The following is a 14500-nucleotide window of genomic DNA, read 5'->3' on the forward strand; positions in this document are numbered from 1 at the left end:
CCAACAGTGTGCTTATAATCAAAGACACTGAATTGTACACACAAAAAAATAGTTCAAATTCCTAATTTTATGCCTGTAATCTCCGCAAAATAAAACCTTGGAAATGTAAAACCTTGGAAATAATTCAGCACAAAATTACATGAAGATGAAAGATGGAAAGAGTAATGTGAGCTGGCAGAAAATTTCAGCACTTAAGGGAAACTTCAAGTATGTGGTCATTAGGTTTTCTTTGAATTTGTCTTTCTTCTTATACTGATTACCAGAGAAGCTTGCAACCTGGAATTGCCAACAGACACAAACGCAAAAGAACCCTAAGAAAAAGATTTTATTTCTGACCAAAAGGTCAGATCATGGGCATTTTAGGAGAACAGAAACATTTTTGAAAACACTTGTCCTACCCCACACAAACATTGTGGATAATCCCTCCCATGACGGGATTAGTGGGGGCTGAGTAGGAATTGAAGATATCCATTACATCAGGCAGCTCAGGTGGGCCCTTTCCTGCCTGCTGACCTGGTCTCTGCTGACAACTAAAATCAGGAACAGCAACTGACCCAGAAAGTCACTCTCCAGTATTGGTGGCAACTTCAAAAAGAGAAATCCAGATACTTGGTCTCTTGAACACATTCCACTAGACAACAGCAGGAAGTCCAGGCAAGTGCTCTCTATTCAATGGTACATCAGTGGAGATAGTGTTGGAAGTCTGTCCTTTTGCTGCCCACAGATATGTGGGAGATACTGGATCAGTATTAAGGAATACTGAGAAGGAAGTAAGGACAGTTGCTCCCATATGGGGACAGCAGGCAACCCAGATGGCATTTGCTTTCTCTCTTCTCCATGGTCATGGAGTAAGAGTCTCTGTGACAAGGGTATACATCATTTTCCCAAAAAGAGGAAGTGAGGATCCTGGAAAGGAATGACCTGGAGAAGCAGAGTCTTCAATGCACAAAAAAATTTGGGCAGATGCTTCATGAAGCAAACATGAACTGAAAGGACTACACCAGAATTGTGGAATGTGAACTAATGAGAGCCCATGATGCGTTTTCACTGTGTCCTCCAAGTAGTACACAATGGAGCAGGACCTTGAAGCACTCGAAGGACTCTGAAAACTAAAGTGTCATGGGAATCATGGAACATAAAATAATACCAGGACCTGAGTGAGAAAAAAAAACAAGAAGAATGCCTGTTAAAATGGAAGATTAAATAGAATCATGAATCTCCCACTATAATATAGAAAATGTCCAGGATACAATAGAAAAAATCACTTATGTCAGGAGTGTTACCATTTTCCACATCACAGCTGAATGTTATCAAAGAAAGGTAGTCATAATGGAAACAGTCACAGTTTACCAATGTTCACCTCATCACTTTCTATCTCTAGAATATAAATTATTTTATGATTTGAAACCTGCAGGACAATGGAGGAAAGCAACAACAGCTCTGAAAAGGGATTTCTTCTTCTTGGATTTTCTGATAGGCCCCAGCTAGAGAGCATCCTTTTTGTTATAATTTTGTTCTTCTACATCCTAAGCCTCTTGGGGAACACTGCCATCATTTTGGTGTCTTGCCTTGACCCCAAACTCCACATGCCCATGTACTTTTTCCTCAGCAACCTCTCTTGCATAAACATCTGCTTCACCATAAGTGTTGCCCCACAGTTGCTGGTTACCATGAATAAGAAAGACAAGAACATGAGAACATGAGCTATGGTGGATGTGTGGCCCAGTTTTATGTGGCCATGGGGTGGTGTCCTCTGGGTGTATTCTCCTGGCAGTCATGGCTTATGATTGCTATGCTGCTGTCCACCAGTCTCTGCAATACACAGCCTTTATGCATCCTCAGCTCTGTGTATCCTTGGCCAGCATAGCATGGCTCAGTGGCCTCATCTCTTCCCTTATTCTATGCTCCCTGACTGTGCAGCTTCCCCTTTGTTGTCACCACAAACTGGACCACATTTTTTGTGAGGTGCCAGTGCTCATCAAACTTGCCTGTGTGGATACAACTTTCAATGAGGTAGAACTCTTTGTGGCCAGTGTAATCTTTCTAATTGTTCCTGTGTCACTCATCTTAGTCTCCTATGGCTTTATAACACAAGCTGTGTTGAGTATAAAATCAGCTAGAGGGCACCAAAAGGCCTTTGGGACTTGTTCCTCCCATCTGATTGTGGTCATCATTTTCAATGGGACCATCATTTTCATGTATGTTCAGCCAGCTAAAAGTAGCTCCAAAAACCAGGGAAAGTTTTTCTCTCTTTTCTACACCATAGTCACCCCACTCTTAAACCCCATTTTCTATACACTGAGAAACAAAGATGTGAAATTAGCCATGAGGACACTGGTAATGGGAAATACTTTGTGTTCAGAATTGGTATGAGCTGTAGGTATAATCTTACTGGATTGTTTTGAGTTTACAGATTATGTGTTTTAAGTACTACTTTTTTGCTCAATGTTGTAAGGAGTAATTAAATACACAGAACTATTTAATTAACTAACATGACTAAGTACAATAGTGTTTCACTCTTTCCAAATATCTTTCTCATGAAGTTCAAGATTCTATGCGCTATATATAGTAAATTCTTTGCTCTTCCTCAACCATGCCTTCAACTTTCACACACAAATTATTTTACCCTGGAATAGTACTCTATATTATAAACCTCTACTTGCCCCTAAAATCTCAAAATATTACCTATACTCTTGAATTTTCTTGAAACGTGATCTATCTTACTCTCTGGGTAAAATTAATTAGCATGAGAGCATGAAACATACTCGCTCTCTCTATATGTATATAAACTTGGAAATAATATATATGACTATTCTCCAACAATGTAAATTTAAATGTAGAATGGACAACCCTCACTGTATTGGCTCATTTATATAATGAAAAACACAAATATAAGGCAAAATTGTGATACATTGGTAACATTTGTGATGTAAATTTTTACTTTCTTATTTTAGTAAACAAGTAAGTTTTATGAAACATATAAATCCATATGTTACTTAGATTAATTCCCTTTTTCTTTAAAGGGGTTAGAAGTTGAATGAAAGTGACAGAATTCCTGTCATTTTCTCTGCCTCTGATCTTAATTTTACTTCATCTTTCATTAAATACCCACAAGTTAAAAACAAACAAATGAATGAACATGAAAATACCAATGGAAACAAACAGTAAAATTCTTATGTGACTTAGAATTATGACAACCAAAAACTGAGACTCATTTAAATTCAATTTGTACAAGAATATTGCTGTCAGTATATAAATGTTAAAGATAATGTTTAGACCTAACTCTATGTCAAAGACCAGAGTGAAGGTAAAATGGCCACACACATAAGGGAAAAAAAAAAGCATCAGGAGAATTTTTTGAGTGAATCAGGTGCCTCTCCAAACCTATTAAACATCTTTATGACAATTGTAATGATGACTATTTAATTTAATACAAAATCATAAAAACCTTATTTTGTCTTCTAGAATTTTCTTATGTGAATTTCCCTCTCAATAATGGAATGAAGAGTTGTAAACCTCACTCAGTATGCTTAGAAATGCATGCTTTCATTTACAATAACCAAGGAGAGAAGTTCTACAGGAAACCTCACAGTTATAAATACATCACTTCTTTATATTCAGAAGATCAAGAAACAGGAAAGGACATAACATGTCAGAATCTAAATCAATTTAAATTAAACAAAGTCTCTAAGAGGGAAAACATCATAATTAGTTTAAAACAAAACAAAAGAAAACAGGTAAAGCTTCTCCAGGATATCTAGTACTCTGAAATGCCAGCTGCCTAGAGACACCTATGTGCTCAGCTCCCCTGGAGAGGAGAGAGATGTCATCCATGAGATTCTTAACAAGGCCTACAAAAAATTCTGGCCAGGTGTCTGCCAAGAAATATCTGTAGATCCTTGTCACCAAGAGCCTGCATAAAAACTTAGGGTGGTGGCAGAGTGGTGGATGACTCAGAACTCCTCTTCAAGTACCACCTGATGGATCTTAAGGGACAGTCATAGTCACTACCAGAAACAAATGACCCTAAAGAAATAATAGGTGACTATCCTAGGTCAATTCTTTAAATGACTGAAAAAAAAAAAAGAAATATCAACTAAAAACAAAAACAGGATATGAAGTAAAGGAAACAAAACAATATGAAGAGGAATTCCCATCATGACTCAGTGGTTAATGAGCCACGATGGGACCAACTAGGAACCATGAGGTTGCGGGTTCGATCCCTGGCCTTGCTCAGTGGGTTAAGGATCTGGCGTTGCAGTGAGCTGTGGCGTAGGTTGCAGATGCAGCTTGGATCCCACGTTGCTGTGCCTCAGGCATAGGCCAGCAGTTACAGCTCCGATTAGACCCTTAGCCTGAGAACCTCCATATGTCGTGGGAGTGGCCCTAGAAAAAGGCAAAAAGACAAAAAAAACAAAAAACTGATGTTATACAATTTTTGGTATATTACATTTTCATTTTTATTTGTCTTAGGATATTTATTATTTCTCTTCTTCTTTCCTTCCTAAGTTATGTGTTTCCTGGGACTGTGTAGTTTAATTACTATCTATTTGTAAATTATGCAAAAAAAAAAGACTTCTTAGATGATAATGTAAACATATTTGGAAAAATATGTTACTATTTTTTCTGTGTTTGTTGCAGTTTTTTCTATGATGACATTGTCTTGGTAATTATAGAGCATGTACAAGTCCATACTATCTTTTTTATTTATAATATTCTGAGTTTTCCCTTGTGATTGTGTAATTTCTAAAAATGTACACTATGTATTTTTTTAAATTTCCTCCAGTTGGATACTTTGTTCACATTTTTTGTTATTTACTAACATCATTAAATATGCTTTCATATTCGTAGTCTATGTCTATTACCATATATTTATAAGGTATTTTTAAAATTGCAATCGGTAAAGCAAAAACAGGGATATATAAGTCAATTTACACACATTATCAATTTGCTTTCCAAACATTTTTCCATTTTATCCCCATGGAAGGGGCAATCTTGCCTATTTGTGTGATTATCCAACAATGTAATTGTTTTTAACCTATACAATTAAAATAGTGCATGTAATGTGTAAATATTTCCACCATCCCTCCATGGAATGGCAGAAGTGCATGTCTCAAAATAATAATAAAAAACTATATATATATATATATACATATATATATAATATTGAAGAATTCAAGGAAAAGAGAAAACATATAATATTTTAGAAAAAAAAAATTGAGGGAAGCCACAGCACCAAGTCTAGCCCAAATGGTAAGTAAAAGAAATGGAAACACTTTGAATTTTGAAGTTGATAGATACGGATATGAGAATTAGAAAGAGGTTCATTCAGGATAATTTGTCAAGCTCCTGAGGATGATGATTCTCATCTCTAATATATAACAAGAAAAGATATTCAATCCAAGGGGAAAATGAAAGAAAAAAATCACCATAATGCTCAGAAGATAATGGTGATAAAATAAATTGTACTCATGTCTCCATTGATACAGGGAGTCTCAAAAAAGAATGCATTCAAGAAAATATATACTCTTAAGTATAAAAAAATAGTGGACAATTTCCACATAGTAAGCAAAATCAAACTCAAAAAAGAAACTCTCTAAGTAAAAAAACAATAAAGGAGGACGATAAAAGAAAAAGAAGTACTAAATGATGAGTAATATTTTTAAATAAAGTAAGAAGAAATTTTAAAATTCCTTCAATAATAGTGGGAAGGATAAATACAGCTGGAAATATATAACCTTTAACAAATATTATATTTAGAAGAAAATAAAGTATTCTTTATAATTGAACACAGCTGGAAAAATGTTTATCAAATGAAAGATTAAGTCTGAAATTGTGCCCTGAATGTTGTGAAAAAGGAAAATATACATACATAAACACTAAAATATATGAATTTAGATAATGTATATTATATAATATATAAATTGTATAAATACAGTATATATGTATATATAATGCATGTTGTATATGCATATTATTATATGATTATTATATAATATCTATTAAATAAAATAACAGTTGAGGAAGCAATAATGTTACTCATATTTCTCTCAAAACTAAACCAAACCAAACAAAAACCCACTATTTCATATGTTTGAGAAGGCATTATCTTTGTGGAATCATAAAGTAAATAATAGGCTTATAAATATTGGTGGGAGATATAATCTTGGAAAGTGAAGTAGCAATTGCTAGGTTTGTAAAACAAACAAACAAAACAATAATACAGAGATCTTCTCAAATAGAAAGAACTGCAATAGCACTAGAAGCCCAAAGAATTAAATGGAGAAAGTCAAGATATTTGGAGAGGTAAAGTAGGTTACACACTAGAGCTCTTAGTTCAGACAAAAACCACTTCTATTATATAGGGTTATTAAAAGCATTAAATGAGAAGTCTCCCATAAAACCTCATAACAGGAAAAATATAGTCAATAAAAAAAAAAAACTAGTCAGATTTCAGTGAGATTGTTAGTAATTAACATTAATCAGTATCTTCTCATTGGGTCAAAAACAACCAATTATAAAATAGAATAAAAATCCAGCCCTTCTAAAATGCAAACTTCACAAATATAAAAATGTTTAGAAATAAAGATCTATAAAATGTGCAATGTTAATAATGAAGCATTTCACAATCCACAAAAGAGGATAAAAGAAGCCAGAAGGAAATCTGGAGAATGGTGACTTAGAAAAATTGACAAGTTTAAAACAATTCAGTATGATTTGTATTGACCCGTGCTAATTTTTTTTGTTCTTGTTTTAATGGTTCTATTGTTCCTGCCTCTGAATTCTATGGAAAATGCAATGCTTTGCAGGGAAAAAAAATCCCATGTTCACAGAAAAATGCCAAACAAGACAGTCTCCACATTTCTACCGTTTTAATCTCACATGCACCTACTAAGTAGAACCTAAATCACAGGTAAAATCTCAGATATGATGGAGTATGTATTTTTAAAATTTTACCTTTCCAGCTCTAACAGTGAATAAAGACACATTTGAAGGAGGTGGAAATGAAGATAAGTAAACTAATCACTGTAGCTATTAAAAAGAAACATTTGTTATTGAAACATAATTTTAGCTTTTGTCTTTCATTCAATATATTGTCTTTTTCTTCTTCTTTTTTTAAATGTCCACACCTGAAGAATATGAAAATCACTGAGGTAGGTGTTGAGTCAAAACTGCAGCTGCAGCCTACACCACAACCTTGAGAGTAATAGATCTGAGATGCATCTGTGACTTTTGCTGCAGCTTGCAGCAATGCTAGATCCTTAACTCACCAAGAGAATACCAGGGATTGAACCCACATCTCACAAGATAATTCTAGGTCCTTAATCCCCTGAGCCACAGTGGAAACTCTGTATTTTTAAAATAATTGTTCCTGTTCCATTTTTATTCATGTACAGTGCGAATATAATTTGGTTTCATTTCTTATATTTATTTCTATGGTGCTTCCTTCATTTTTAACTTAACTTTGTTTACCCTTTCAAACTATGTTTGAAAACTCAGAGTTTTTCAGTTCTTTTGAATACTGTGGTAGTTCAAATAATATATTTAAATATCTACTTCAGTATTTCTACAGCATCTATGTATCATTTAAGAAAAATAAAGACATTTATTTTGTTACTATCCTCCCCATGTTGCACCAAGTTTGTTGTTTAGTGATTGGTATTAAAAACATTAAGAATATCCTTATACATATAGAATTATTTTGATCAAATAGTCATAGCTATAATATCTCCAATATTAATTGATTCATCAGCTTTAAATTGTGAATTAGTTACCCTGCAAAGGAAGCTACTGATTTTGTGAAGATGTTAAGGAGAAGGACTCATATATATTGGTGGAAGCAGTTCTTCCTACTCCCACATCCATGTCATGAATATCTGGATCATGTTTCTTACATTAATTCTGTGTTGTAGTGATTTCTGTCATTTCTATTTTGGTTTTAGTGATGTCTTCATTTATCCAGTCAAATATATTCATATTTTCTCATGTATTACAATGAAATGATTTTGACTCATCATGAATCATTTTAACATAGTTTTCCCACATGTTACTTAGTGGGCTAAGCTTTTTCCTCAGCCAATTTTATTATGAAGTACATATTGGTGCTCTATCTCCTAAAGTATCTCCTATTTGAAATTTCTTTTCCATTTTCTTAAAATTGAAGAAAGTGTTTACTATTTAAAATATATTCCACTTTAAGTTTGTAAATATTTCCCCTTTTTTATTATTTATTATTAAGAAATAAAGAGGTAATGAGGTAAATAAAGAAATAAAGAGGTAATAAAATTCAGAGGTAATGATATTTGCCACTACATAATGCAACAGGAAGTTTTTCCTCAGATTTCCAAGGATTTCTCTACACTTATAGCTCAATATTTTTTCAGATGTAGCAAAGGCTATCTTATATTGTAAAACATACATCTTGGTATTTGTTTTCATTCTTTTTAGTGTGGTTATATTTTTACCTATAAATATTATTTTTTTCTTTGAAAATATTATTGGTTTCCAAAGGCATCATTGGCTTTATAATCTTTTAAATTTTAAAATATTTTTCTCAGTAATTTTAAGCCTTTTTTTTCATTTAGTCCTTAATCACTTTTTAGCTACTTCTTCTCTTATTTTGTTTTTAATATTGTTTTCTTTTTGTTTCTTCTATTAATTACCTTTATTGGCTGAATAGTATTCTCTATTTTTACTTTATACTTACTCTTTTATTATCTTATATATAGAATTTGAATTCTATTGTACAGAATATTTTAATTTTTATTTCAAGGCTAATGTTTTGTTTCAAGACTTACATTTTTAATTCAAGACTAACAACTTTTTATAATTTTCATGGATATAAGGAGTTCCCATCATAGCTCAGTGGTAATGAATCCAACTGGGAACCATGATGTTGTGGGTTTGATCCCTGGCCTCACTCAGTGGGTTGAGGATCCAGCACTGCCTGAGCTGTGGTGTGGGTCACAGACGTGGCTCAGATCCGGCATTGGTGTGGTGCTGGTGTAGGATGGCAGCTACACCTCCGATTGGACCCCTAGCATGGGAAACTCCTTATGCCATGAGTGCAGCCCTAGACAAGACAAAAAAAAAGATAAATAAAAAAATATAATTTTCATGGATATCATAACTTTTCTATTGTGTAACTTCCCTTTTGTTTCTGATATATGATGTTGCCTAGAAACATTTCATATTTAAAGCAATTTGTTTCTATTCCTAGTTATCAATGTATTTTATTAAAAAATGGTTTTTAAAATGTGTTTAGAACCTGTTAGATCTTTTAAATATTTTACAAAGCTTTCATTGAACAGTAATCAGTAAAATGTTCTATAGTCTTGCAGAGAGGTTTTATTACTCATCATTGTTTGCCAGACATAAATCTTTATTGTTTTCATCTTATATTTTACCCTTAAGCACCCAAAACTCAGTTTTATTATTTATTTTCACCTGTGTAAACATTGCTTTGAACTGTTCAATCTTTTCTAACTACATTTAGTCACATAAAAGTGTATGCAATCAGTTTCAGACTAATAAAGAATATCATCTTATTTATTTCTGTATTGTTTTTTAACATGTTATGTATAATGATTGGAATAAAGATGGTCACATAATTCACTAAATGAACATTTGTGGAGTCAATAAGTAAATCTGGGATCAGATGGGACCTGGGACCCTTTGCTGCAGTGCTTGCACCTGAACAAACATCTCCAAGATCAACAGAATACAAAGAAACTTATAGTTTCTAAAAGAGACTAAAAATAACTGCATTTAGTTGGGACAAATAATGAACAACAAGATACAAAAAGACCAAAAATCCAACTGCTATTTCCAAGACATCTAAAGCAAAAGCAGGGAAATGTGCATGCCCAAAGGCATAGGCAGACCACACAAGCCACCTATCTGGCCTGACTTCTAGGCCCTCCCCAACCCTCACCCCATAAAGAATTTTCCCTCACACCCCCAAGGAGTAAACAAGGGAAGTTAATACTAGTTTTCATGCTCTCATTCTGCATCATGAGTGATTCCAGATAAAAAGTCTTGACAGAATTTCTTGTCTGGCATCTTAGCAATTTCTATTGAAAAAGGAGTCCAAGAACAGTTGTTGGTAACAAACCAGTACTATGGGAAATTTTAACACACATAATCAATAGATTAAATTTTTAAATTATGTTAATGGGGAATCAATTGAAAACCATCAGAAGTGGTAGTAGCTCAGTTTATTGAAAACGAGGGAGGCATTTTTAAAAATTCTTTATTTTTTACCATATTTCAGACTGTCAGCTAATTACCTACAAACATAGGTGGCGGAGGAGTAGGAAGACACGCTCGCCCTCTCCCACAAATACAACAAAAAAAGCACATCTACAGAATAAATGACTTGCACAGAACAGCAACCAATCGCTGGCAGAGGAACCTAAACTCCAATAACGGCAAGAAATTCGTGACATTATTGGGCAGAACAGGAGAAAAGAGGAGAGTGAGAGAAGGCGAATCCGAGCGAGACGGGGGCTCCCGAAAGGGAACTGTGGAGGAGAAAGGGACCCCGCACTCTGGAAAGTCACCTACCGGGTGAAAGATCAAACGAACTGGAGGAATCTCCAGATTCAGAGAAGAGTGTAGCAGTAAGTTGGAGTACAGAAAAGCCGATCAAGAACCCAACGGACCATCTGAACTACGGGCAGAGTCATCAAAAATTGAGACGCCTGGGTGGGGGCTGGGCACCGAGACCTCGCCTCTGAAGGTTAGTCCCCCAGAGGGGGCCGGGGGACGCCGGGTGGGGGCTGGGCACTGAGACCTCGCCGCCGAAGTTTAGTCCCCGAGAGGGAGCCGGGGGACGCCTGGGTGGGGGCTGGGCACCGAGACCTCGCTGCCGCAGGTTAATTCCTGAGAAAGGGCCGGGGGATGCCTGGGAGGGGGGATGCCTGGGAGGGGGGCTGGGCACCGAGACCTCGCCACCGAAGGTTAGTCCCCGAGAGGGGGCCGGGGGACGCCTGGGGGGGGGGCTGGGCACCGAGACCCCGCCTCCGAAGGTTAATTCCTGAGAAAGGGCTGGGGGACGCCTGGGAGGGGGGCTGGGCACCGAGACCTCGCCTCTGAAGGTTAGTCCCCGAGAAAGGGCCGGGGGGCGCTGCCTGGGTGGGGGCTGGGCACCGAGACCTCGGCTCCAGAGATTAGTCCCCGGGCTAGGGGGGCGGGGCAGAGCGGAAACTGCTTGGGAGGTCTAGAAACCATTTGACGGGGCAGAGACTGCCTGGGAGACTAGAAAACAAAGCTGTCGCAGAGGAAGGGAGCAATACTCCAGGAGTGGGGAAGGGGAAACCACATCAGAGGGAACCTGGGAGAAGAGCCTGGTCTGCGCCCGTGCTGGGGAGGGGAGAGAAGAAGGGGTGGGTCCCCATAGAATACCCCCCACGCCACAGCAAGCTTACAGGCCCGCTAGCTAGCTGAAAACTCTGCTTCCCAGTGCATCCCCTCCCCCCACCCCCGCCACGCCCTACACTCTCACGGACCTGGGGCTGCCTGCCATCCAGGAGGGCTGGCCTCAACAATTGCCTGAAGCCTACCACTGCAGGGGCTGTCCCTGCACAGGCCTGCTTGCCCTTTGGAGGGGCTACACTTCCGCAGAGCAGTACCAAACAGCACCAGCCCCCGAGAAAAGGCCTGCAGCCTAGAAAAGCTAGAACAAGCTTAGCCAGGCTGTGAATAGATCAGCCTAATTCTCGGATGGTTTTTCTGAGTCGGGTTGCCCCGGGGAGGAGCCTCTTCGGTTTCCAACGGCCCTGCTACCCGCCCAAGCCCCCAGGGGATGCTCTAGTGGACCAGCTGCATAGGACTGCCAGCCCCAGGCAGGACCCCCTGCAGCCCAGAAAAGCTGCAACAAGCTCAGTCAGACTGTGAAAAGATCCGCCTACATTCTCAGGCTGTCCTTCTGAGTTGGGCTGCCCTAGGGAAGAGCCTCTCAGGTTCTCAGTGCCCCAGAAAGCTGCTCCAGCCCCCAGGGGGTGATGCACCCCTAAAAAGCAGCTGCCCAACACCGCCAACCCCCTGCAAGAACCCCACAGCCTAAAAACACCAGAGCAAGCTCTGCATGGCCAAGTGAAATCTGCTACCATCGCGGTGTGGACCTCTCAGTCCTGTCTGCCCTCAGGAAGTCCTCCTTTGCTTCAAAGAAACACTGTTAGCCCCATCAACACTCCAGAAAAGCCACACTGCCTCAAAAAAGATTGACCAACAACGCCAGCCCTCAGGAAATATTCCACAGCAGTGCCAAGGCAAACACTGCCCGATCACGGAGAGTACAACTCCCTCAGGAGAAAGAAAACAACAAGCAAGATGAAGAAGCTGAGAAACCACTCCCAGTCAAACCAACAGGAGAACTCACCTAAAACAGTCAACAATGAAACAGATCTCGGCAGTCTGACAGACCTGGAATTCAAAAGAGAAATAGTGAAAATACTGAAGGAATTAAGAGAAGATATGAACAGTAATGCAGATACCCTCAGAAAGGAACTAGAAAATAGAAGGAGGAGCCAAGAAAAACTAGAACATTCATTTGCAGAGATGCAAACTGAACTAGGGGCAGTAAAAACCAGAATGAATAATGCAGAAGAACGAATCAGTGATATGGAAGATAGAATAATGGAAATCACTCAATCTGGTCAACAGACAGAAAACCGAATCAAAAAACTAGAAAGCAATATAAGAGACCTATGGGATAATATAAAGCGGGCCAATCAACGCATAATAGGAATTCCAGAAGGAGTAGAAAAAGATAAGGGAATGGAAAATATATTTGAAGAAATTATCGCTGGAAACTTCCCAAATCTAAAGGATACTGGATTCAAGATACAAGAAGCACAGAGGGCCCCAAACAAACTGAACCCAAACAGACCCATACCAAGACACATCATTATAAAAATGGCAAAAGTTAGTGATAAAGAGAGGATCCTAAAGGCAGCAAGAGAAAAACAGAATGTTACCTACAAGGGAACCCCCATAAGAATATCAGCTGATTTCTGTACAGAAACACTACAGGCCAGGAGGGAATGGCAAGAGATATTTCAAGTGCTAAAAGGAAAAAATATGCAACCTAGAATACTCTACCCAGCAAGAATATCATTTAAAATAGAAGGGGAAATAAAAATTTTTTCCAACAAACAAAAACTTAAAGAATACAGCAACACAAAACCCAGGTTAAAGGAAATATTGAAAGGGCTTCTCTAAACCAAAAAGAAAGGAAGGAAAGGGAAGAAAAAAGAAAAGAAAAAAAAAAAAAAGAAGAAGAAGAAGAGGAAGAACTAGGACTGAGGAAACTGCAATCAGAGAGAAGTCACTCAAATAAGCCAGCATACAGATTTAATCATGAACATGATTCAAACAAAATAAAATTAAAAAGAAAAAAATAAAAAAGAGTCATCAAAACCATAAAATGTGGGCAAGGGATGTCAGGAGGTAAATAACCCTTTTTGTTTATATGTATGTCTCTCTTCTTAATTTTCATATAGTAATGAAGTGTTTGAACTTACAGGACCATCAGGCTAAAACACACATTTAAGGGAAGGGGTTAGCATACTTAAAAAACAGGGCAATCACAAGCCAAAACCAAATATTGCATTTGCAAAAAATGAAAAAAAAAATACACTCAAGCAGATAATAACAGGAGACCATCCAACCAAAAAAAAAAAAAATGGAGAACCATAGAATCAACTGGAACACGAGGTTCAAATGGCAATAAATAATCATCTATCAATTATCACCTTAAATGTCAATGGACTGAATGCCCCAATCAAAAGACACAGAGTGCCTGAGTGGATAAAAAGGCAAAAACCTTCAATATGCTGCCTACAAGAAACTCACCTTAGTCAAAAGATATATATAGATTGAAAGTGAAAGGGTGGGGAAAATATTTCACGCCAATAGAGATGACAGAAAAGCAGGAGTCGCAACGCTCATATCAGACAAAATAGACTTTAAAACAAAAGACATAAAGAAAGACAAAGAAGGACACTACTTAATGATTAAGGGATCCATCCAAGGAGAGGATGTTACTATCGTCAACATATATGCCCCAAATATAGGAGCACCCAGATACATACAACAAATATTAACAGACATAAAGGGAGATATTGATGAGAATACAATCATAGTAGGAGACCTAAATACCCCCCTCACATCAATGGACAGATCCTCTAGACAGAAAACCAATAAAGCAACAGAGATCCTAAAGGAAACAATAGAAAAGTTAGACTTCATTGATATCTTCAGGACACTACATCAAAAAAAATCAGAATACACATTCTTCTCAAATGCTCATGGAGCATTCTCAAGAATTGACCACATATTGGGACACAAAGCGAATCTCAATAAATTTAGGAGCGTAGAAATTATCTCAAGTATCTTCTCTGACCACAATGCCATGAAATTAGAAATCAACCATGGGAAAAGGAAAGAGAAAAAACCTACTCCATGGAGACTAAACAACATGCTACGAAAAAACCAA

At 37.4% G+C, this 14500-nt stretch overlaps 1 protein-coding gene across 1 annotated transcript; it reads left to right on the top strand.

Annotated features, from left to right (window-relative positions):
- LOC100515716 (olfactory receptor 2G6-like) lies at positions 1419 to 2373 on the top strand. Its single transcript, XM_013992043.1, is given in 3 exon segments — positions 1419 to 1688; positions 1691 to 1745; positions 1748 to 2373. Coding segments are annotated over 3 exon segments (951 nt in total).

The sequence above is a fragment of the Sus scrofa genome, chromosome 2 (genome assembly GCF_000003025.6).
Source record: "Sus scrofa isolate TJ Tabasco breed Duroc chromosome 2, Sscrofa11.1, whole genome shotgun sequence".
Taxonomy (NCBI): Eukaryota; Metazoa; Chordata; class Mammalia; order Artiodactyla; family Suidae; genus Sus; species Sus scrofa.